Source organism: Daktulosphaira vitifoliae, unplaced genomic scaffold, assembly GCF_025091365.1.
Source record: "Daktulosphaira vitifoliae isolate Bord-2020 unplaced genomic scaffold, ASM2509136v1 Scaffold_5, whole genome shotgun sequence".
Taxonomy (NCBI): Eukaryota; Metazoa; Arthropoda; class Insecta; order Hemiptera; family Phylloxeridae; genus Daktulosphaira; species Daktulosphaira vitifoliae.
The window spans coordinates 20,189,697-20,215,472 of NW_026099576.1; the positions used below are offsets into that span (position 1 = coordinate 20,189,697).

At 27.9% G+C, this 25,776-nt stretch overlaps 1 protein-coding gene across 5 annotated transcripts; it reads right to left on the reverse strand.

Moving 5' to 3' along the window:
* Positions 1-579: 579 nt before the first annotated feature.
* LOC126906691 (NGFI-A-binding protein homolog) lies at positions 580-16,707 on the reverse strand. Of its 5 annotated transcripts, none has more exons than XM_050687431.1 (13): positions 16,346-16,706; positions 6,521-6,622; positions 6,154-6,291; positions 4,253-4,464; positions 3,887-4,105; positions 3,698-3,817; positions 3,319-3,452; positions 3,125-3,227; positions 2,899-3,062; positions 2,730-2,823; positions 2,577-2,666; positions 952-1,059; positions 580-874 (listed from the first exon to the last, which is right to left on the reverse strand). In XM_050687431.1, exons 1-13 carry the CDS (start codon positions 16,488-16,490, stop codon positions 770-772), a joined length of 1,734 nt encoding a protein of 577 aa, XP_050543388.1. In that variant the 5' UTR covers positions 16,491-16,706; the 3' UTR covers positions 580-769. The 5 variants fall into 5 exon arrangements, 4 of the variants coding, with proteins under 4 accessions (XP_050543388.1, XP_050543390.1, XP_050543389.1 ...); XM_050687433.1 differs by lacking the exon at positions 16,346-16,706 and adding an exon at positions 6,681-6,699; XM_050687432.1 differs by having other exon boundaries at positions 752-874; positions 938-1,059; positions 16,346-16,707.
* Positions 16,708-25,776: the final 9,069 nt, after the last annotated feature.

The window sequence follows — 25,776 nt, forward strand, 5'->3', positions numbered from 1 at the left end:
CTAAATAATTCAATTATTTTTAAGTATAATTCAGTTTTTTCAACATTTGTGACAATATTGATATTAAACTTAATAATAATAATTGACTACAGTGTTTTAGGAAACAGGTTTTAAAAGAAAATAATGTGTTTACAAAAATATGTTAGATAGTATTAAAAGCTATTTCTCTTTTAATTTGTAATTAAGCTTTACATTTATTCCGTTTGGTTTTTAGGATTGTATTAATAAGCTAGATAGTCAAGAGATAGTAGTATCAGATTTTAAATTGCGAGCTAAATTTTACTAAAAATTCTGTTAAATAACAAAGGCGGATAAATATTGGTTGACTTCTTGGAACTAAATTTTTCAATTTTTTTGTATTATTTACCAATTATAAAATCTAAAACGTGAATAAAGTATTGTAAAAAACACATTTTTTACAAAACTTAACAAGGTATTAAATAATAATTAATAAACAAATTTTTAATTGATCTTTAAATGTAAATGTATTTTTGGTTATAGATTTTTAAAAGATCGAACAAAAAAATTGTATATATTTAAAATTAATATAATTTTATATTTTATTACTTGAAAAATTGTTATTTATTGATAAACATAAACTCACTTTTGCAATTATTATAGTAATTATTATTTATTAGGAACATAATATATAATCGAAAGTATAATACCTATTAAATAAATATAAATAATAAATTTAATTAACAACAGTTAACAATTATATACTCTTTTTACAAAAAAAGAAAAAATATATATCATCTATTTAATCGCCCTACTCAGGAGACAGAGGTTCCACCTTAAGTGATGTAGTTGGCGCTATTAACAATGCTGGATTAGTGACTGCAATAATATTTCCTCCACTTGAGGAGGATATGACCTAAAGTAAAATTTCATTAAATAGTGCTATTTATTTGAAATGAAAAAAAAGTAACATAATTACTAAGATTAAGTTACTTGGACTTTATCGCTGAAAAAAGGTTCAACAACATTTTTATCGTTTGGACTACAGCAAAATTCTTCCGTCTCATTTTTATCTGACTCGCGAATACTAGAGAAATTACTCTGAAATAAGAACAATTGTATATTAGATATAAATATTATTTTTTCCTTTATTACATCAAAGTGATTAAATAAGCTGCAATCCAAGCAAAATGTATGCAAATTATTAAATAATTAAAATTTGTAAAAAAACTGTTACGTACCTGATTTTAACAATAAACATAAAGCAAAAAAACTAAAACAAACATAAACTGAACAATATGTGGTTATTAAATTTTAAAAAAATGTGTTAATGTATTATACATGCCTAGTAAAAAAATTAGTTATGTACATAAAAAATTTAATATCTAAGTTAATAACCCCTATTTTGATACCTTAGTTAAAAATTTTAATATTTAAGTTAGGTCTTTTAAAGTCACTGTATCACAGTGTTCCAAAATTAAAAATAGGTTTCTGACGATTTATATATTTTGTGCGCAAAAGACTACTTTGAAAAATCGATAGTAAAATAAACTAGTTGTGACAAAATTATATTTTGTACATTAATTAAATTAATATAGTACACTAATAGAAATATACTATGATAAAGGAAAAATTAATTGATGAAAATAAATTTTAGTCAACTTTTTTACATTTTGATATACCACCGTCCATAGGATCTTTAATGTCGGACAATTTTCATTTTGAATTATAATCAATACTCAAGAAAAATTAAAATTAACTGTAAATTTAGGTAGGAGATTCTGTCTAAAAAATAAATTATAGTCCAAGTAGATGACTGATTTATGTCCACTACTTCTATATTTTGCTAAATTGGTACGAAAACTGAAAGTATTTAAGTCATATTTATATATTACTTGTCCCATAAATCGTTTGTCCTATTATGATTAAAATGTATTTTAAATATATACAATTTGTAGCAATATATCTAATTAGAAAAATAGTTTCCAACCAAAATATATATTACTTCACTTTACTATAAAAAGTCTAGAGACTGGTCCAAGCTATAATTTCAATTACTAAATAATTTTAGTTAATTTACCGAGATTGTCGTTTGACTATTAAAAATCTTACTTGAGTATGTTGTCATTTTAAACGATATATTTACTTATCTGAAAATATAAGAAAAACGCCGACGACATAGTGCTGTTTATTATTTGGTCCAGAAATGATTACAGTAATTTTATGATTTAAACGAATTTTACAAAATCAATAATTATAAATATATATCTTATAATTACGTAAAAACTTCGAAAAAAAAAAACTGGGAAAAAGAATACAAAAAAACATAAACGTTTAATGAAAATGCACTTGACGAAATGAAATTAAAACTTTTGTGATCATGCACTGAGCACTGAGTCAACGATATTGATTTTTTGAAGGTACCAAATTATGATTTTCTTTTTTTAGAAATAATATTGTTATCGTTAATTATCAACAATCTCGGTTCTTTCATTAGCCAATGGATGTTATTTTAAATATTAGATTAAGTTTTTGTGACCAAAGTTTCTCTAAAGCGGACTGGTGCCGCATGCATATTCATCACCGCACTCGCCATCACCGCCGTGAGCACGTTTTACCTGATTACCGGTTGTATTCTGCGAGGATACTTTGCCGTCGTTATTGAAATCCATACTCCTAGACATTGAATCCCTCGAGTCGCCGATATCCTAGAAATAAGTTACCCAAGATAAGTAATGCCCTTAGAGCATACAGAAGAATTATCAACTAACCTGTAATGGTGAACTGGCGTTGCTATAAGAAAGTTGGGAGTCCGTATCGTCTGTGTCAAAATCCCTACAGCTCGTACTATCTCTTCTCGATGATCTGTAACAATAGGAAAATGCATTACAATAAGCGATCAAAGATTTTTAGAGGTGCTAATGAATTGTTGTATAATACTTGTTCTGCTGCAAGTCGTTTTGTTCGACCAATAGCTGAGCTTGTCGATTTTTGAGAGTTTCCAGCTGATATTGTACCGCCGGGTCTTCTTTAGATTTTTTATTTAATTCGTCTCTACGCGAGTTCATCGTAAGCAACTCTTCCGCTATTTGTTCCAAACGTTCCTAAAAATTATAAATTGTAAAATTAACCGTAGGCTTCAGTACGAATGAAAAATTTTGCATACTTGACGCCGGATCTTGTGAAACTCGTCTTGATCGTCCAGTCTTTGCCTCTTGGATCTGTACTCATCACTGTTAGAACTCAACGCTCTATAACTGTGAATACTCCTATAAACAATAATAAGTGGCATGGTAAATGTTATAATTACTATCGAAACTTCTTATTTTTAATATTAAAAAGAAAACAATAAAAAAATACTTAGAATGTCCTTTGGAGTAATGATATCCCGAATCACGAACCACTTGTCTAGCCAACGGAAATAATTCATCACGTCTCGTCAACAGTACTGGTACCAACTTACAAATTTGTGCGGCAGCTTCATTTACAGAGATCTAAAAGTAATTAAATAATGACTATCACTAAATGATGATTTTATTGACTTGTGTGTTTACTTTGATTTAAAAACATTAACTGTATTTGTAAACACNCGGCAGCTTCATTTACAGAGATCTAAAAGTAATTAAATAATGACTATCACTAAATGATGATTTTATTGACTTGTGTGTTTACTCTGATTTAACATGATAAAGTGTTTTAGTTTTGTTATAAGTGTCACTTATTATGTACTTTTACCTACCTCGTGCAACGTCAAAGGTTTTTCTGGTTTTCTTTTGCAGTCAAATCGTCCGTATATAGCAGAATATTTTCTTATTGCTTCTATGCGCTTAGGATCTTCTTCTGACATATTCATAATAGTCTGAAAAATCATGTATAATTTTTAATTTTCATCTTCATTTCGCTTATTAAAAATGAACTTATATTCGACCTCGAGCTCTTTGTTCATTTTTCTTTTAGCAGTTTGCATTTTTGGTTGGTATTGTGGTAACCTATGTACTAGTTGTTTTGCAGACGTTGCTAATCTACATATTTGCGATTCATCCAAAGCTGGAGATAACTGTAAAGGCGATCCTGGACTTTGAGCTGGACTATTGCTATCTCCGTAATTTTGTCCGGCTGAAGTGGTTGCTTCGCTGGTTTGGGCAACCTATCGGTAAAAAATATTTGTGTTTATAATTATATATTATTAATATGTACACACCGTATCTTCGTTTGCAAGACATACATACAACTTATTGAATAATCTTGCATTGTAATGACAATGCTATCGAAATGTATAAAAAGTGAAATATACCTGTGGTAATTGGTTGGTGGAGCTAGGTAATGGCAATGGTGAAGCGGGTGGTTGATAACCATATCCCAAAGGCGTGTAATATCCATGATGAATGGACGTCTGAATTAAAGGATTAGGACAAGCACTGAGGTAAGGACGAATAGGATTAGAAGGAAGAACTACTGTGGAAGTGGCGGTGGATACTGGAGACGACAAAGGAGTCTGGAACATGGCTGTGGAAAAAAATATATATTGTTAGTAATATTGATTATTGATTAATTTTATTGTATTGTATGAGTATGTTCAAATTTTAAAGCTATTGAACTCCAAACAATTTTTTTCGAACTTTAAGTAAACTTTTCATGATGCGTGTTATAAACATAAATTTTACTTAAGTAATTATCATTCACACGAAAAAACAAGTCATAACGCAGGCAAGTTCTGTGCTGTAAATTCTTTAGTGCGCATTTTTTCTATTGCTGCGGGAAAATTGATCGAACTAAGTTTTCCCTGCAGTTATTTTTCTCGTTGCTTTTTATACGGTTTTTTTTTTTTACGTTACAATAGGCCGTGTCGTTGAACACGGTACATCGACGAAGTAGTTTTGGAAAACAACGAGGAAGTAGGAGCAGAACAACAGGATAGAGGGTTTTATGATTCGGATTTTTTTTCTGTCTTGCTCATACTGAGCGATTTTTCTTGTACAAAAAAAAAAAAAATAATAAATAGAGGAGAAACACCAGACTTTTATCGTACTATGCATTGCGATATAGATATAGTTGATAAAAAACCTTACTAATAGGAAATCCTGATGAAAATCTACACCACAAAAATATTTTATTTGCAACTGTGAAGAACAGAATGGAGAGGAAAAATCGTATATATTTTTTTTTCACTCAAAAAAAGTTCACCTTGAGATTACAGTTTGAACTCATGAGTTAATGCATGTAATCATTGTATGAATAAACTCAAGATTATATTTGGGACAAAAAATGAAAATATCACTGAAATAATATTCATTTTTTCAAACGCATGATAACAATTAAATAATTTTTTTAGTGTACGATATTTGAAAAGAAAAGAAAAATCCCGAAAAATTTTTTTTTTTAATTTTAGGGTATTATTTATTCTCAGATATTAAGTAGGAAATTATATTTGAATTTATTAGAATTATGACTATAATTATAATTATAATAATTGATCAAGTTAAAATTAACTGTTTGTGTAGTTTTTTAATAGGTTTAAATTTTTTTCACTTAAAACATTAATAAATAATTAGTTTTCTCGTAAGCTTTGAAGAAACCATAAAATTCAATTAAGTTCTATTTTTGTTTATAGTTTTTTTTTTTTCATTAAAAGAACATCATAAGAGACAAAACATTAATGCACTCTTTTTATATATACATATATAGATCCGATTTGTCGGTAGCAGATAACACACGATAAAAGCAAGGACTGATCACAAAAGGGTTAACCTAGTGGCTCACCAACTGCTCTCGTACCGATGCCTTATTTTTCATTGTCATTCTCTGATGCCACTACGCGTATTAAAAAAATAAGTGTGCTGTGAAGAATACGACATGATAGTAATATTAGCGATTATTAGTCGACCTACATTGTAATAACATAATACATGCACACAAGGTGGTTTATATACGCTCCACGTGTATCGTTCTCGCATAATGACGATGCTCTAGGTAACCCTTGTAGGAAAGGTGGGCTTATAATTATAATAGTAATGACGAGCCGCGACATTTGGTCAATGAATGCATCCGGAATCAGCGATCGATAAAAAAATATCACGTGCCTGTTATTTAATTTAAACATTTTTTCTTAACAGAAATCCGGTCCATTGGCAATCTGATCTAACTTTGTAATTACAAAACATTAACAGTATTAAAAAAAAAAAATGCATTTAGTACCTGGATTGCTGACCCACTCGTGGAGTGCTTTTTGAAGGCGTCTAACATGCAGAGGTTTAGATGCCATGCCTACCAACGCCATTATTTCCAGAAATTCTTCTTCACCTGCATCGCAAAGCTGTTGAAGATCATCACCTCCTGTTCACAGAAAAAGCTTTTTAGTTTGAACAACGAACAATTTTAATAAAATACTTCATATAACAAATTCAATGACAAGTATACATGACTTATACACTAAGGTAAACTATGACAAAATAATAAACTAAGAAATACAATTTTCAAATTATATATCTTTTCATTAAAGATAGAATATTTTAATATCACTAGATTTAAACTATCAAAATAATTTAAACACATGTAACCTTACCCATTTCCAAAAGCGTATCATAATAAGCCAATAGACTCGCTTTTTGCATTACCCTGTAAAGTTGTAATTCAGCCTCGTTGCTTGGGTTAGACGTCATGATCACTAAAAAAAATATATTTTATAAATATAAATATCAACCAAAAATTCTTTAATGTATCACATTTAAAGTACGCTGTTTATGTTCCTTAAACTTTTAGAGCACAGCTTTAGGGATAACGGACAATAAAATCTAAATAGCTAACATTTTATTTAAGTTTTTATTTGGCTGTGAAGAAATAAAATTATTTTATATAATTTTGAAATTTTCATAACTGTGTAGTAACACTTAGAAGTCATGTCACTGATAATAAATGTGCCTGTGCACTCCTTAAATTCTTGATAAGCGTTTATACAAATTGATCCGTTTATCATAATCCACTCGATTACTCGCAAAATAAATACAATATTGAGAAAAAAAATCTTAGTTTTTTAGCTACAATTGTTTCTTGATATAACAGTTGTAACATTAATTACATTTTGGCATCATCTTTTACACCTTATAAGTGTAAAAAAATATTTATATTTAATGACAACATACATGTTTAACTAGTTTAAATAATAGAAAATTACTTAATTAATAAAATGATAGGCTAATTATAACTTTTCGAATCAGTATTTGTAACTAATAACGTTTTAAAATGTAGATAGGCGAGGTTATGAATATTTATATCATTAGACATTTCTTGACCGCTTATCTTTCGCCCAGATATAAAAATGTTAATAACTTCCAAAATTGTATATCGATCAGTCATTTTCTTAATTAGATAATTTCCTATTTTATAAGCTAATTAAATATACGTTGTATATATTGCCTTTAAATAAATAAAGTTGGAACTCTTATAAAGTATAAGGGATGATGATACAAACTAACTAATTGCTGACAAATCAAGAAATATATTTTACTTAAAAAAAAAAACAAACATTTTTTTCTCAATATTGTAATTATTTTGGGTGTAATTGAATGGTTTATGATAAACGGATCACTCTGTATGTATGTATACATATACATTTTTTTTTTTCGTTATTGAAACCAATATTTTATATTATAAGGTCTGTGGAGAGTTTCTTTTTTTTGCCTTAATATTCTTCAATCTTATTAATCTTTAAAAGTCTTTAAAGAAACTACTCGAATGTTGTACACAACGAATGATGCGACAAAAATAATGGCATTAAAAAAAGAGGGCAAATAAAATGTAGCTGTTATTTTTTTTTAGTTCTAAACGCATAAATATTGTAATGACGTCATAAAGTCGTGTAGCCGCTTGCACTTGCATTATACGAGCCTATTGGAAGTTTTAACTTATTCAATGGCGCCAAAATAATTTTAATATACCAAGAATGATGAAAAAGTCAATTTCAATTTAACGAAACATAATTTTTACATAATTATTTGATTAAAAGTTAAACTTCTTCGAACGTTAGTTGTTTAATTTTAAAACATAGATTGGAAAAAATTCTGTTGATATTACACGTCAGAATTAAAAAATAAAAATTTTTTTATAAAGGTGATAAAATTGGGAAAAGTTTTATTTTGTAATTATAAAAATTCCAGTATATCGTCAACTGAAAACATTTTTATTTTGGGTATTGCAACATTTTATATAAAATTTATTTTAAAATTAATTGTATTATTATACTAAAAGAGGTACAAAGAACATATCTTAACTTGACATTAACATAATGTGAACCAAGACGAGTATTATTCACTCTAATGGTTATTTTGTTTTTTTGTCCGATAAAAGGGTTGATGGTCAGAACAGTGATGGTTATTTTTTTCACAAGAATGCCGGGGAAGGAAGGGTCTCCTTCTGTTTACAAACCTGCATGTGTCTTACGCCTGTTTTATATTCTATAACGACTTCCTGGGTCAGAGTGACCTGGGGGCCACAGTTTGATGTAATTATTGCACAACGCGCGTTGGACAGCAGCTGAGGGTTGAACTCGTTTTCAAGGCTGCATTACATACGACATCCACCACTGTATATGTGTTATTTTTAAAATGGACGAACTAAAGTGTTGAACTGTTCAAAGATAAAACAGTTTTAGGGTTGTTTTTCTGTCATTAATTTATAATTATGTAGGGTTAAATTAAAAAAGTAATTGTTTTACAGCTTTACATCTGTACTAGTGTTTTTATATTTTGTAAATTATGTGTGATTAAATAATGTATTGTTTTTTTTAAAATCATTTTTACTTTTTAGAAATCTATTTCAATAAGATAAAAACTTTTTTTACTATTTAATCTTTGCTATAAAAAATAATGAACTAGAGGACTTAACAATTTTCTGAAAACATTTCCAGTGAAAAGTACAAATTATAGTTCAGGGGTAAATTATTGAATAAGTATATGTTTATATCATTAAATTCAAATGAGTATAGCTTAAACCAATAAAAAATAAAGTGTTATTTTTATGACTTGTTGTTCAGTTTAGCGTATTTTGCAAGATTATTTTAAATCTAAAAATTTTTATAGTCATAATTTACACTGAAAATAAATAAAGGCAAAGTAGAGTAGAAGAAAAAACAATTATTAATTTTCTCCTAATTAGAAATAAATAAGCTAGTTTTTTTAATGTAATACGATTTATTTTTTATTTTTATAAAATATTAGAAGTTTTTAAAAATTTTAATTACTATCAAAGTTTAAACTGTCGATAGATCGATTCAATTCTATTAAAAAAATAATATAATTACAAAATTACTTTTATTATTGTATTTCAAATTCCTTAAAAAAGTAAATCCGAATGTAAAACAGCAGATGTATGACATGATTTTGACAATAAACGTCGTCGAGATATTGAAAAAAGACAGAATAAAATCTTTTAGACCATAACGTAAAAAATCATAGGTATATATCAATTAGGGTGCATCCATCTGTCCTCGTAGTACTATATAAATGAACGTTTTTTATGGCCTCAGGGTCATCTTCGGGTATACGATTTGATGCGTTAACTGATCAAATACTATTATACAGGCGTTTTATGACGCGAGGTCAACAGTCTGGTTAAAATAAAACACCTTTTCGTAAGTAGATTAAAATTTTTTGATAAGTAATTGTGGTCGAGTAAATAATAATATTCAGTATAAAGTAATATAATATTTAATCTACGAGATTTAAATAAAATGTGCTCATTTTATTTATATGTTTATAGAGAACATAAAATAATTGCTTATAAATATAAGTCTGTGACTTTCATTTTCTTTACCAACACATTGCTAAACATTTTTTTTATTCAGAATAATTCAAAAACGTATACGAATCTCATGGTATGACAATTAAACAGAAAAAAAGTTGTAAAAAAAAACACCCAGAATATGTGAACCCTTCAGGCAGAACCGGTGTTTCTTTTTGTTTTGTTTTTTTTTAGACCGAGGCCATTAACATCAAAATTTTTTATCATTTGAAAGTCCAAGAATATCTTTATGTGTGGGAAACAGCAGAAAAAATATATTATTCAGACAGAAAAAAAAAATCAATATAGGCATACCTGTGTTGTTCTTAGGAAAAAAAAGATAACTAAAATAGGGTCCGGGTGTCTTGGCGGTACACTCCGCTGCATAATAATGAGTTTTAATAAATTAGTTCCAGCTGTTTTGATGGTGAGTATTTTTTTTTTAATAGAAAAAATGTAGGATTATTTTCTACTCAGATCATATTGTTTTAACATTTCAATAAAACACTTTTCGAATAACTTTAAGAAATTTCTAAATTTAAGGTTAAATTATAAAATAGTTATTATGGATGAATAATTAATTGGAAATAAAAAATTTCTTTTTATATTTCGTATCAAATTTATTAGTTATAAAATATTTTAAGTTAACTAAAAATATATTTTTATTAATGAAACAAATATTATTGTGAACATATCAAAATACTAAGTATATTGAATATTGCACGTTTTTCTGAGACAAGACTATAAAAAAACATGAGGTTACGATAATATCTACTTGGAGAAATACAATAAATAATTATTCATTTTTCGACAAAATCATCTTAATAATTTAATGACTATAAAATAGGTTATTCACAAATTATTTTCAGTTAGTAATTTTACTGTGTACAACCCACCAACTAAATAGTAATTCAGAATTATCGTTGCCTAAGTATCATAAAGTAATAATACTTATACATTTAATAAACTATTTTCATTCATTTATAATTATTATTATTTGATAATATGCATCAGACTATTCTACTTAGCATACGATAAATTTTGAGTATGGTTACCTTATAAATACGATATTGCACCATAATAAGTGACTTACTATAACTATAAAAATAAGTATTATCTTAAAAACCATTTGAATAACATTGTTGCAGTACTAGTTAAAATCGGTCTTTCATATATCATGAGAACTTATTTTTTGAAGAGATCCCAGAACCAAAAAAAATATTGACCAAAAAAACCAACTTGAATGTTGTTCACGTACATGCAAATATCTTTTTAGAAATATATAGCACTAAAAAAAAAAGAGTACTATCTAATTTTCATATTTCAATTTTTTTCAATCTAAAACAATACTCAGCTGCCGGCAGTAGTGTACAAGAAAACAGGGCGAACGCATGAGAACGTGAGAATATATTCACAGGTGTTTTACATGGATATAATCTGCCTGATGCATGCAAATGCTCGTCCACGACCAAACATTATAATATATTATGTAGTAGAAAAAAAATTATACCCTGCGTGAGATCCGCACAACAGTGTATTGTCTTTATGAATTTTTTTTACTCTTCAACCCTTTCTCAGGTCATCTCTTCAAGTTAGCGCAAAAAAGAACCCTTTTGCATAAAAAAAAACTATAATGAAACATTTTTTTGGCCACCCACCAAAAAAATTAACTCTGGGGTTTAGGTAACAGGGGTCGGCGCTTCAATGGATCACTGTCGGTGAGGTTGGGTTTTTTTGACCCGTTCATACTCGAATAATTAAGGGTGAGCGCTACAACGAGGGTAACGTCCGCCATTTCGCTACCCTCTATCGGTATTGTTTAGGGGTGGATGCTATTTTTTGTTGTTATTTTTTTTCAACGACTCGTCTACTCTCCGGACGGCTTACCCGGTCCAATGGAGAAACGGCAGGGTGAGTGTAATATTATGGTTGGACAGTATCGGTTGCGGGATCAACGGTTTTTGTAACGTTTTCGCAACGGTTCTTGGAAAAACAAAAATGGACGACTTAAGCGTCAAACAATTTTTTTTTTTTATTTCAAGTACAAAGAATGTTTTAAAATTGTTCGATAATTCCTACGATGCTTTTCCATAACAACTGTATTCATTATAACTGATTAGTAGTTATCCGCAAAATTAGTATTGTTGTAAATCCTTAAGGAGAACAAAAGGCCAAGTGATTCAGTTTGAAAGTAATTTGTTTTCTTTTAAGTGAGATAGTAAATTTTTTTAATTATTTAACAATCAATAATATAATTTAAATGTAATTCAATGTATTATCATACGGTTAGAACAATACCACATGTAAGAATTTTTTTTACAATGAGTACATATTTATAACAACCCTAACTTATATGGTTTGTTAAATATCCAAAGTATACTTATTTAGTTAATAATATAATAATTGATGTAGATAAGAATCGTTTAAGTTTCATAAATTATTACATTTTTGAAAGAAACATAAAATTTATTTCCGGTGTATTCTTAAAATCTATATAATAAATAAAGAAATGAAAAATATTCTTTTAACTTAAGTAACTAATATTTATGCAATACTATTATTGTATTATTTTACTGTATTATATTATTATTAATGCTATGGTATTAATAATGAAAAACTGTTTTTATATTTTAAGATAATGAATAGGGTTGATATGAGAACATTATTAATCAGTTAATAATTGATATTAATGAAATCCTGACTAGCAGTGTAAATCGACAGGAGACTTTTGTAAAACTTAAGCGCCTGAGGCAAATATCATTGCGCGCTCAGATTTCTTTTATTATGACTGAAAAAATACTTAAGATACATCAACCGATGCCTTGAACTACAGGAAGAAAGAAAGTAGGTCAAATATAAAGTTCATAACTAACTTTTAAACAACCAATTGTTATTACTTGTCTCAAAGACGTTTTGTTTTAGAAGAAATATTTGATTACAATGAGAAATCGCTGTTGTTTTGACTTATTAGTTACATCTGTTTTTACAGTATTGGAAGTTGAAATTTTAACCATATTGTTTTGATGGTATATTTATTCTTTTGAAAGCTAGGAATATTAAAATTTAAACATCTAATAGAAAAATTATATTCGTTGTAATATTATTGCATAAAATAACAAATAATATTCATCAACAATACACCATTAAAGGGGTTTTTTTATTTTAAAATAAGATATAATGTAAAATTATTTAAAGAAAACTTTAAATTTCTTGAATTTATATAAAAAAAAAAATTTAGCTGCGTTCAATCAGAAAAAATCTTAAATTTATAAAACAACATTTATAATTATTTTTTGAGTTTCATAATGTTTAGTATATGTTCTAAAAAAATTAAACAAAAATATTTCTAGGAACTTTTTAAATATCACCGATATAATTAAATTTTTTTGTACTGATTGTTACTATCAATTAAATATAAGATACAGGTCACTTGACATGGCATTTCTATAAAAATGATTTACATTAAAAGCATTTTTCTCCCTTTGAGCATCCTGAATAGTAAAAAAGAAAGTTCATTCTAAAAGTATATATTCTAACCATTTAATTTTATGTAGTTATTGATTACTCGATAATTATAAAATGATCAGATTGTTAATACTGAATACAATATTTAATTTTTCAGTAAAAATTTTTCTAGTTTATTATTATTATTTCATTATATTAAGGAAGATTTGTTTTAATGCTACTAGGAAGCCATACATTAAAGAATATTTTTAATAATCGAAAATGGTGGAAAATATTCAATTAATGATATATTTAAAATTTATTTTTCCTTGGCGAAAGCTGAACAAAATCAAAGTTTAAGTCTATAAAAGTGGCTAATTTATTAACCTTTAAACGGCATGAACAATTTTAAGTGTTAAATAAAGCAATTTTACAAAACACTTTTAAAGAGCTATATTACTGGTTCAATTTATAATTTGATTCTACTTTTTGGTGCTAAATTTAGTATACTCAAGCATTAGTCGACTGTAGACAATTATATACTTGTATATAATATAGACGTATATTTAGTAGTAGATTTTATTAAGTTTTTCATTCTTACTCAATTTAATTCATTACATTTTAAAGTTTAAATAAAAAATAGATATTGTTGTTACATGTGTTTTAGTTTCTCTTGTCAATTTAAATTATTTCTTAAATACATTAAACTTATTTTTGTCTTTGCCGTAATTATTTAATTGAATGGAAATTAATGATCATGTGATTACTTAATTCAATATACTATTTTAGATAAATAAACATATATACACAAATAAACTTAATTTCATTAAAATAATTGATCCCTTATGGCTAATTTTATTTAAAATTAAAAATATATTTAAAATATAGTTAGTTTTATTCAACCGAGTACTTGGTTCAGTATTTATAATTATATTGAAAGCAAATATTTGCAAATTTAAAACCATTTAGGTAATTTTTATAATGTTATTTAATTTTTTAAATATCTCTAATGGTTTTTGTTATTAATTAAATAAAAAATGAATGAGTTATGCTCAAGATTGAATAGTAAATCGGTAAAATATAATTATAAATATGCATAATATTAAACACAATATATGTATTTAGTCTCTCTTTGATATAAAATAAAAATGTAAATTTAGTTTGGACTAATACCTAAAAATTCGTTAAAATATTATTCAGTTAAAAAAAACGTTTTGAGTTCTGAATTGACAAAAATATACTTTAAACATATCAGTTTATATGAGAAAATCAGAGTGAAATTTTAGCTGATTGTTGATTACAAGGCTAGATTAAGACTTATATGGACCTGGGGTGGTAACTTGAGATAGAGACTTTACCTCTGCGGAAATATTGCTACCATTTAAAAGTGATTAGTAAAAAAAAAAATCAGAATAATTATAATTAAATCATTAATTATAACACACTAGTAAAATTAACTCAAAGAGCCCATTTTTTGAGCTCATGAGTTCATGGCGTTCACCCCCTCCTATCTTGTCAATCTTAAACCGGGCCTGGATGTTTAATGTTTAACTATTTGGAAAAAATATTTTTCTATAATATGTTTAACTTTTTAGCTAATATATTTTAAACTATTAAAAAAAAACAAATATTTTGTACTAAATAAAAACTACAATTTTATTCAAAACTGATGAAAATAGTTAACATTAAGAAAAAATCAAAACGCAAAAATATCCTATACTTAAAATGTTTATGGCACAGTAGCGTTTTACGTAAATGGACTGTAATAAAAACTATATTATGGCCTAAAAAACGCAGCATGCCGTTTGAGTCTCAAGAAAAACTTCAACTTCTATATCTATACATTTGTTACATAATGTACAAAAGAAATATTTCCCGCCGTCGGAATTAACTTTAAATTACGCATTTGGCTTTTTTTTCGTGACGCCGAACGCATAAAATACTTAGAAGAAAAATGAGTAACGAGATAGAACGTTATGAAAAAAAAAAATTATGTACATAATGACGTGAAAAAAAATACATTTGATTCAACCTCTACGCTTCGAGGCATATCATCAGATAAATCAGTCGAAAAGTATATTCATAAAAAAAAAGAATGTTGTAAAAAAAAGTGAAAAAATTACTTAATGTCCTATTTATTGGTTGATATAGTTTGTTTTTTATGACTGTCTTCTTTCTTAGCATTGTGTATATGTTTGAAGTCAATTTTAACTTGAAAAAAATCGACTCGCATAATCAAATGTATACTGACGTGGATAAGACCAAATAAAAAACAAATAGATTTTTTAGAGGGAAATCGATTCGTTTCGATACCGTAATCATAATTACATTACAACAATTTTTTAAATATAATGAAAAAATCCTATCGCTCGTTTTCACATATCAATCTAAAATTATTCATTACTTATCTATTATCTTATCTAAAAAATCTCCGCATTGAGATCATAGGCATTTAAACATTTTTTTAGAAAAAAAAAAAAAATTAGAATATAAAAAACCAATGATTATATATGAGATCATGAAAGTTTATATTTTTCAAATATTTTATATGAAAATAAAGTCTTACATTTGTTGTCTGAAAACGTCAAGATGAAATTACAAAAAAAATTTTTATCAAAATTTCCCTAACTTACATAAAAATTTATTTTAATTGCAACCAATATTTCGTGATGGTGCTATAAAACAATGACACTTGTAATGCTAATTATGATAATACTTAAAGCTTCAAAGAGTTAACAATGAAACAAATGTATATCATTTGAACATAAAAATTGAATGTTAGATTTTGTTGCACACTTATTTTTGAAGTATAAAATATATTTAAAAAACTCTTAGATAAATGAAGAACAGAAATAAAACGCACCCACTTTGTGTCAAACCCATAGAATTAACGAAATAAATACATGAATTCAAACATAAGCAAAATGTAAGTAATAACTGAGTACAAAGAGATTATTGAAATATTTTTATTTAAGATACAAATTTATGCTAAAAATAAAAAGTGTATGAATATTAACATTTTTCTCATTTCTTCCGAGTTAACGGTAATCTAAAGTTTTATAAGAACTTGGAACCATCCGAGCAGTTTTTATTCAATATTTTTTCTCAACTTAAACTTCTTACTGGGAAGTTTCCCGTCGTGTATCCGAATCTTAAGAAAATTACTTACTTGTTCCGTTTGAATTTTTACTGAGAATTTTCAAACCAGAAGAAGTATCCGACGTTTTGACCCCAACAGACGAGCTGCAACAGTTGTTACCGTTGAAAGGCGGCGTGCCGGTAGACCGAACTTCACTGCTGTCGTTAGCTTCCATAAAAAATTATAGCGCACGAAAAACAGTGTCAAGTAAATTTAAATGTCTAAAACAAAAGTAAAACATACGTAACTACAAATCACAACGCATATTATCGAATAGGAATTAAAAAATAAATAAAACAAATTTTAATCAATTTCACTCTCGACTTTTAAGTTTCGGAGATAGTGCCGTCGTCACAATAGCCGCATGGCGACTCTTCCACAGGGAAAATTTGGAAGCGCGCGGTTATTACAGAAACGGTCCGTCAGTGTAGTTGGTGCAGCCATCTGCCGGATCGAAGCTGAGGCAATGTTTATATGGTTCACATGTAACCCAACATGTACTGGGTAGAAGGAGAGGGGTGCTGCTGTTTAAAATAGTAATAAAAAAATCGACGCCATCTCTGACCGCCACGAACAAGGCAGCTGCCGTCGGGTACGAGGAAAAACGCCGGCCAAGGGGTAACCGTTAAAACGCGATGAGAATGAATTTTTTTTGCTACGTTTCTTCTTTCCAATCCTGTTATATTGCTTTGCTCCAAGAGCACTGCTGCTTGTTATTTTAAACATAAGAAAACGACTAGCAAGAATAAAATAGCAGATCCCAATACGAGGGGAAACGACAAACAACCAGAATTGTAAACGTTACTTAAAAAAAATCGTTTTCGAGGAAGATTAAAAAAACCTGAAGTCAAAACGGCTTTGGTTTACAACAGGAGTTTAATTATTTGAATTAAAAAAAAAAATTGTGTACCCAAACGAAGAAGTGATCGTTGTGTAGAACAAAAGGGATTGAGTTCGGAGGGAAATAGTTCGTGACTATTTGAGTTTGTTGGGAATTATCAAGAAATCGTTACAAGACGCTTATATTATATCAATTGCGAATTACCGTTGCTCTTTTAGATCTTAAGATGACCCTAAATTAATAGTATTTAGATGTATAACGGATTACTTTACAAAATTATTATTCATTTAATGTCAATGGTAACTATATGGATTTTCAAAAATTTAAAAGAACGGCATTTAATATTACAGCAGCAAGTTTTTAAATTTTATTTAATTGTAAATATTGGTTTGTTAACGTATCTAATTACATCATTATTTATGAAATTATTTTGGTTACTCTAGTATCTGGATTACATATGAAATATAAGTTTGAAAAAATGACACTTACGGCATATATAAAAATCTTATTCAAAAGATAATGAATTTATTAAGGAGTCATTTTTTTTTTTTAAGGAAAACCATAATTATTTTTTACTGAATTCCTGAAAATTTAATTTTTAAAAAATGCCTAATTTCTAAAATATCAGAAGATATAATAAATATTAACATAATTACAATGAAAAATAAAACTGTAGTTATAATTTAGAAGATAAATTGAATGAATTTATAAATAAAACAAAACATTCACATATACGATTTTATTATTTATAATATAATAATTAAATACTTATCATTAGAAGTTATTGTTCATTAATAATGCTAATCGTTGACTTCTGATGACACTATTAAAATCTGGTTAAAATAAACAAAATGGCACAAATAAAGTACCATACTATGACTCATTTTTATTCATTGAAAACAAAATTGTTTCATTTAATCTGTGCTGCACATTTTTTATTATAATAAATTGTATAAGTTTTACTAAAATGAAAATATAGAATAATGCAATTATAAATTAGTTGCGTTTTTATCGTTCATAGATCGAATATAAGATTGTATTATGTTGACATGAGCATCACGCAATAACTTTTTAATAAATTCTATGAACATTTTTGCATTAAGTATGCAATGTTTTACTGAATCCGGTGAATCATCAAAGGGTACTTGTATATTATTTTTTGCGCAAAACGTATACAATTGATCAATTAAAGTCTTATCGTCTAAATTATCTAAATCTATTTTAGTGTGATTGTCTGGTAAAATATCATGTAACCTTGTTTCAATGATAAGTATTACCATTTTCACTCTTCCTGCAGCTTCGTCTAAATATTTAATATCTCTGTTTTTGAGAATGTTAATTATTTCCTCGATTTTTTTGTTACGGTCAACATTTTTAAGTAACGGCGTGAAGTGTGCTGTGAAGTCGGTTAAAATATTTGACATAACAAAATTGTTGTCTATAAATTGTTGAGACACGTTACTTTTGAAAAAACATTTATGAATATTCACCCAGGAGATGGATTTGGGTTTTTCAATTAACTCTTCGACATATAAAATATATTTCCAAGTAATTTTTAACATTATAAATTCAAACAAGTCGAGGAAACAATTAATGAATATTATATATTTACCAAAATCAAGTTTTAAATTTAGTTTTTCTATTTGGTGTTGTCGAATTTTATCTAATATGGATGAACCTTTCAAATGTACAGCAAATTCGTTAAGTAGTCTGTTCATCGACGTATCATTATTTATAACATTCTTCAATAAAAGTGTTTCAAGGGTAATCAAATTGCTGTTTGTTATATAAATTCCATTTAAATGATTATGGGTGATCAGTTGGTCTATTTTTGCTTTGTTTGCAACCGACAAACGAACCCTTATATGCAATAGACTTGGATTATTCTCAAGCATAATTATATCTTGACGACGATTTAAACCAATTTTTTGCCAATTGAAAACATTTTCTGGATCACAACTCTTACCAACAAACATATTCAATGATTTTTTGAGAGAGTAATGTGTAAGAAAAACATTTTTTTTGTCGAAGGATTTATCTGAAACAGCTGCCCATAAATAGTTGTCCAATTTTTCGAAATAAATAAGAAGTTCCCAAGTTTCTTTTAATAATGCGTTCAATTTTACACTGTTCAACATAGTGGCCAACATTAATTGTATTTCTTTTTTAAAAGAAAACTGCGTTACAGATTCCCTGTCCATCATATGACCTAAATTGTTATTAAAGCTTAAAAAATGTGATATTAAATTAAATTGAAATAAAACACAATATGCGTAACTACATAAGAGGTCATTATGAATTATCTCTATTTTATGATTAAAATGATCGACAGGTACTCTTTTTACATCTTTATTTTCGTGTAAAGATTTCATTTTATAACCTGTTTCAATTTTTTGCAACTGAAAAAATTCTTTTGCTTTTTCTTCGCACTTACATAGTGCCAAATTATCCACTAAAATAAATTTTATCACTATTAGTAATAACTGACGAATTAACGATACCTTCGATGTACTATGGATCATTATTATCAACAATTAACAATAAATACCACTGAAATTATTATAGTTTTCAATACGATTATTAAACTAAATATCAAATTATTAAAAAAATATAGTGTATAACATCATTAAAGTTAGTAGAAACTTTCATGTGAGCAATTTTTGATAAATTTACAACATCAATATATATTAAGTATGTCAATATGAACATTAATAACATAAAAACAATCTAATAAAAAATCATCATTAAAAATATTTCAATATTAAATAATGTGAGAAAAATTCGAAATATAATTGTGACAATAATTAGTGGATTTTAAAAGTTTTCTTATCAAAAGAGATTTTTTTTGATAAAATTAATAAGAAATATGTGGTACTACTTTATCACTATTCTTAAATAAGCCAAAAAAATATAGTGGATAAAAAAAATGTATTTGGATAATCTTAAGNTGTGGTACTACTTTATCACTATTCTTAAATAAGCCAAAAAAATATAGTGGATAAAAAAAATGTATTTGGATAATCTTAAGTATAAATCAGTGTAATGAATAATTAATAAAAAATATTAGAACTTTTTATTGATAAAATTAAAAATAATTTAATTAAATATATGCTATCTAAAATTGAATTTTTAACTTCATAAAATACATTTAAAAATAAAGTTGGTATACGAAAAATTGCAATAATACACATATTAATGTATGTCTTAATATTGTTTTTACAGTTTAAATATGCAAACATAAAAATTAAAATATTTTAAATATAGATGATGATTTCAATTATTTGCATCATCATCAACAACTTAAAATTAATTCATATGAAATTAATTTGAATTTTTAGTAATTTCTTTCAATTACGATTAAACTGAGGATAATCTCAAAACATTATTTGATGTTGATTTTAATTAATTGTTATTCGAAATTTAATTGATAAATAATAAAATTTAATCCAAATGTACTTCAATAAATTATTCAAAAAACATTTATTTAATAATTAATACCAAAATAATTTTATAACTAATAAAAATCCTCATACAAAAACTAAATTATTAATTTTTATGGAGCCATAGTCTAACATAATAATAATTGATGCAATAAAAGGTAGTCCTTTTTAGAAAAAACCTTTCATTTTTTTTTTTTTAATGACTAAAAAACAATTTTTAATTTTAGGTGACCCTAGGATAGACAAAAAATAATTTTTATAAAAATCTATATTTTAACTTCAACATTTTAAACTTTGAACTTTTAAATTTTGTTACTTACACTAATTAGCATCTTTTAATATTGAAAAAATTGTTCTAAGTTCAAAATTACGGTCACCCATAAACAAAAAAAATTATTGATACACAAGAGTTAATCAGTCTCTGAAAGGCTTTAAGATAAAAGAAATAATCATAATAGTAATTATAATATATAGAAATTATAATGATAATAATTAGTCAAAAACAAATTACTTGGTAGTAATTATTATGTATACATTATACATTATGGTAAATTGATAAATGAATTAATTACATCAAAATTTATTCCGCGGAAAGTATATTTTACATAATTAATGAATGTATCAATTCTAAGTAAACTGACATTCATCCAATAGCATAAATCATCTTCTGTCCAATATAAATCCTGTTTCAAGTTCGTTCTGTAGTATTTAATAAACTGGCTACTTGACTCATCGTCTTCAATTGATAAAGGTTCAGCTTCAATATTAAAGGCGAATTTTAAAAGGATTTCTTCCGATGCTTTTCTTATTTCTTCGATGATCTCCTTGGAAGCTGATCTAATAAATGTGTTTTTTTTAGGACTTCCAATTAAATTAAAAATTTTTTTTAAATGTTCATCATTTTCTAATTTAAAGAAGTCTATGAAATTATTTAAATGATTATACAGTAAAAAATTATAATATGGTAATAGGAATACTAATTTCGACAAATAAAAACTAGTTGCTTTGGCAGATGGTAAATCCGTTATGTATATGTAGTGTTTCCATATAATTCTTAACACTATAATTTTCATAAAATTAAAAAAATCTAATTGAAATTTACGTAGCATATTTATTTGGGTATCTATATTTGCTTCTCTTAACACAGAGTTATGATTATCTTCCATTTTCTTAAAAACTCCCGTCAAATCCATTTTAATGGCAAAGAAGTCTTGTAATTTTGTTTTAAATGAATTTCTTTTGAAAACATCTTTGAGATACAAGTTCTCTTCAGAAAAAAATACATTACCATCAGTTGATACACCAAAACTTTTATTGCGTTCTATTAAACTAGTTATTTGTTGTTTATTCATAACAATAAAACGCACCGCTTCATTCCAATGATCTCTGAGGTTTTCACTGTAAAATTTTTCATAATTTATTTTAAACTTTGAACTTTCATGCTTGATATTGAAAGAATTTTCCTTGCGACAAAAATTGTTTACTAATGAAGTTAAAGGCATTATTATACTTTGTAATGAGCCAAATATTGTTGGACACATCATTTGTGACTGATTGGTATATTTTAAAGATCTAATACAGTTATGCAACACTGACATAAATAAATGAAGTATCCAAAAAATTCTTATATAATTGTTCAATTTTAAGTTGTACATAGTGGTCAGTAATAATCTCGATTGATTTTCAAAAGATAAATTTGCCATAAGAATTTTTTCGTTCGGTACCATCTCATAAATTCGATTTCGATGCTTAAGAATTTTTTCGACCATTTCCAGATGCAACAGGGCACTAAAAGAATACCCACATACAAGGTCTTTGTAACTGTGATTAACTGCGTTGATAAGTTCTTGGTCGCTAAAATCATTAACGTTGATAATTTTGTTAGGGATACTGTACCCTGTTTGAGCATAAAATAGCTTTGAATATAACACTTCTAAAGATGCACGTAAAGTTTCATTTGGTTTCATAGGCAAGAATGTAGTTATGACGGTTAATAATTCACTTACGTTCATTTCGTATTATTTTATTTGATATAAAACTATTGTAACTATTAGTTGATAATTGAATGTAGTTTTTATAAACTACAAAATATATATAAGACATATGGTTGGCGAGAAATATTATTTTCATTTTATTCAATGACGCGAGTGTGCATTTATTTTTGTGCAACCATTAAGTGCTTTACTTAATATCACTGATAAGTGTTTTTTTAAAAAATTAATGTTAATACAAATAAAATAATGTATATTCATGTTATAATAAAATTTTTAAAGAATAAAAAGGATGTTAAGCTATATTTTATATAATTGTATTTAAAATGTCCATTTGATTTTATAAAATTACAAGTACTTTCAATTAAACACGCTATGTTATGAATTCCCTGCGGCTTATTTCACCAGGAAGACAAAAATAATTTGTTTAGCTATAGTATACATTTTAATGTACTACGTATATGTAAAAAAAAATAATTAGTAGTAGCAGTAGCAGACAGCTTAAACAATAAAATGTCGTATTGATTGTTTAAACTTATCCGTAACTATATGAGTTTACTAATTACTTTTTGAATCTAACACAGTACACGAATTTCTTGATTATACGTCCGCATTAAGGATGGGAAAATTGGCTTAGAAAGCTAATAGTCCAACCATATAATATTGATCATTGGCTAATAAATATGGGACTATTAATTACAGTAACTCTCGCGATAAAAAATAATGAACATTTAGTTTTGTTCTTATCAAACAATATATATATATATATAATTATGATAATATACATGTAGATGTATAAAGTATAGTGTTATGAAAGCTATACATGAGATGAATATTGTGTAATTATCGATTTAATAATTATTAAATCGATAATTGATTATAATTAATTATAATGGAATTAATGAGCATTTTTTCGTATAAAAGAGCGTGGAATCGTTGATAAAATCAGTGTTAAGCTCATGGCGAACGTAAAACAACTCAACGTTTGGTCAACGCCCGCTATTTTTGGCCAGGTATGAACGCTGAAATTGCTGAATGGTTAAAGACGTGCCTGCAATGCCAACGCAGTAAAATCTGGTAACCAGATCGGCGTTTTGGCCACATTAACTTGGACATTGTCGGACTGCTGCCACCTTCGAAAGGAAACAAATACATCATAATATGTATTTCGTACGAAGCAGTTAGATCGTAGGACGGCTAGTTGTGCCTTGTACTAGAATGCCGTTTTACCTTATGCCTGTTTAAATCGCTATTATTGAAGCGGTGTTCAAAAATTACGCGTATTGCCCGGTAAAGCTCCACGTAGCTTATAATCACCCATTCTCCCTCTCGTAACTTGACCAACGACAGTCATAGTAGTCGTGTCCGGCACTATCGATACCTAGGTCATTAAGTACGTGTACGTGTTTGGAGTTGTACCGTACCATTGGGTCCGTTAACTTGTAGCCAGTGATCTGGCGTGTTTTTATTTGTTATTGGTTGTTTGTATCGGCCTGTTTAGGCGGCAACCAACAGTTCCTTTCATCCGTTACGTGCTACTACGGTAGTGCACAACGGAAATCAAGATAAGCGAAAGCTGGCATTTCATATTTCAAAGTAGAATTAATTGGGAAGCATTCGGCAGGTTTCCAACATCAAATGACAGTATGGTTGGCTAATGGCTGGGTGATGTTTTACCATTTGTTTTGTTAATGTATCAATATATTGAATCTATTAGTTTATGTATGTATATATAATAAAAATACTGTCTGTAATCAACCTTTAGTGGATTATCTTCTCGTTGCTTGCCTATTAAGAGTAGCAGAAAACACTCAACCCGTCATTTATAATAGTTAATTAAGTTAATGTTTATATAAAGTATTGAAAGGTCTCTCTGGGACCTAGATTTCAATTATATTATTATTATACAATAATTAAATAACAAATAACCATATATATTAGAAGTTTATCAAAGAGTATCTTAAATTTAAGGGGTAACGGGAGGGCCCTTAAATACTATTAACCGGCGAAGTGGCATAAAACAAAATAGTTAAACTCAATTAAACAAATAATAAAGAACATTAAAATATAATATAAAAACTCAGCTGAATAGATGAAGTTGTTGATAGTGATGAGTGAACTGTATGAGATCTTGTGCTAATGGTGTCAAACATCTGAGTATCACGAGACAGAGTGTAGATCCAGGCACGAATGACAGATGAAAACAAATTGCGAACAAGTGACTACAGAAATGAAGTTATTTAGTAATGGTCTGGGCCCAATCACTGGTGGCGTGCAATGGCATGAGAACTTTGAGCACAAGGGTGCAGTAAACAAATAAAAATAACGGCGTACAATGGCCGAACAATTTACCATTCAAGAAAAGGAGTGTGCTACATAAAAAAAGATGAAACAAGAAACAATTGACTTACTGACTTACGGCAATGAACTGTAAGTGGATGACAGTTGACACGGAGGCCATCGATTTGCCATGCTGGGTGGACAAGGGGATGAGTAAAGCAAAGACGCTAGAGATCAGTTGTCACACGATATAATATAATAATCGGTGTTTGTGACATCTGGTCCACTAGGTCTTTGTTAGAGGCGTTCTCTACCAAACAACATGCATAGACCGTTTCACCCGTTAGCCAGAAGCATGGACAATATGTTGCTCATACGTCACTACTTCACTCGTCACAAACTGGATTTCGCGTTTCGGGCTACCTGATCTTATAACGACGGACCAGGGACGACAATTGGAATCAGAACTGTTCGGGGCACTAGCGAACACGTTCGGAATACGGCATATACATACATCACCTTAACAACCTCAGTCAAACGGTATGGTTGAAAAGTTCCATCGTACGATAAAAGCCGCTCTCATAGCACACGGGTCAATCAGCTGAAGTGGGAAGCTACCTGACGTGTTGCTCGCGTTAAGATGTACCGTGATAGAAGAAATCAACGCGGCCCCGGCAGATTTAGTGTACGGTTTGTCACTACACCTTCCGAGCGAACTCTTTCTCTAAGAACATGCAATAATTCACCCACCGGACCTAGTCAGTAAGTTAAAACAAGCTATGTCTGAGTTGCGGCCGACGGCGGGAACTAACCACGATACGCACCGCGCCATTTTTGTACCTAAGTCAATGAAATAGGTCAGCCACGTTTTTATTCGTATCAGCGATGTTCAACCGCTCTTACAGACAA

What these genes read in the sequence shown, in the direction of transcription:
- LOC126906691 (XM_050687431.1), bottom strand. Translation starts at nt 16,490, where the DNA reads ATGGAAGCTAACGACAGCAGTGAAGTTCGGTCTACCGGCACGCCGCCT. An exon ending in CGAGTGGGTCAGCAATCCAG is followed by an intron (nt 4,465 to 6,153) that starts GTACTAAATGCA and finishes TTTTTTCCACAG; the next exon opens with CCATGTTCCAGACTCCTTTG. An exon ending in AACGACTTGCAGCAGAACAA is followed by an intron (nt 2,824 to 2,898) that starts GTATTATACAAC and finishes CTATTGTTACAG; the next exon opens with ATCATCGAGAAGAGATAGTA.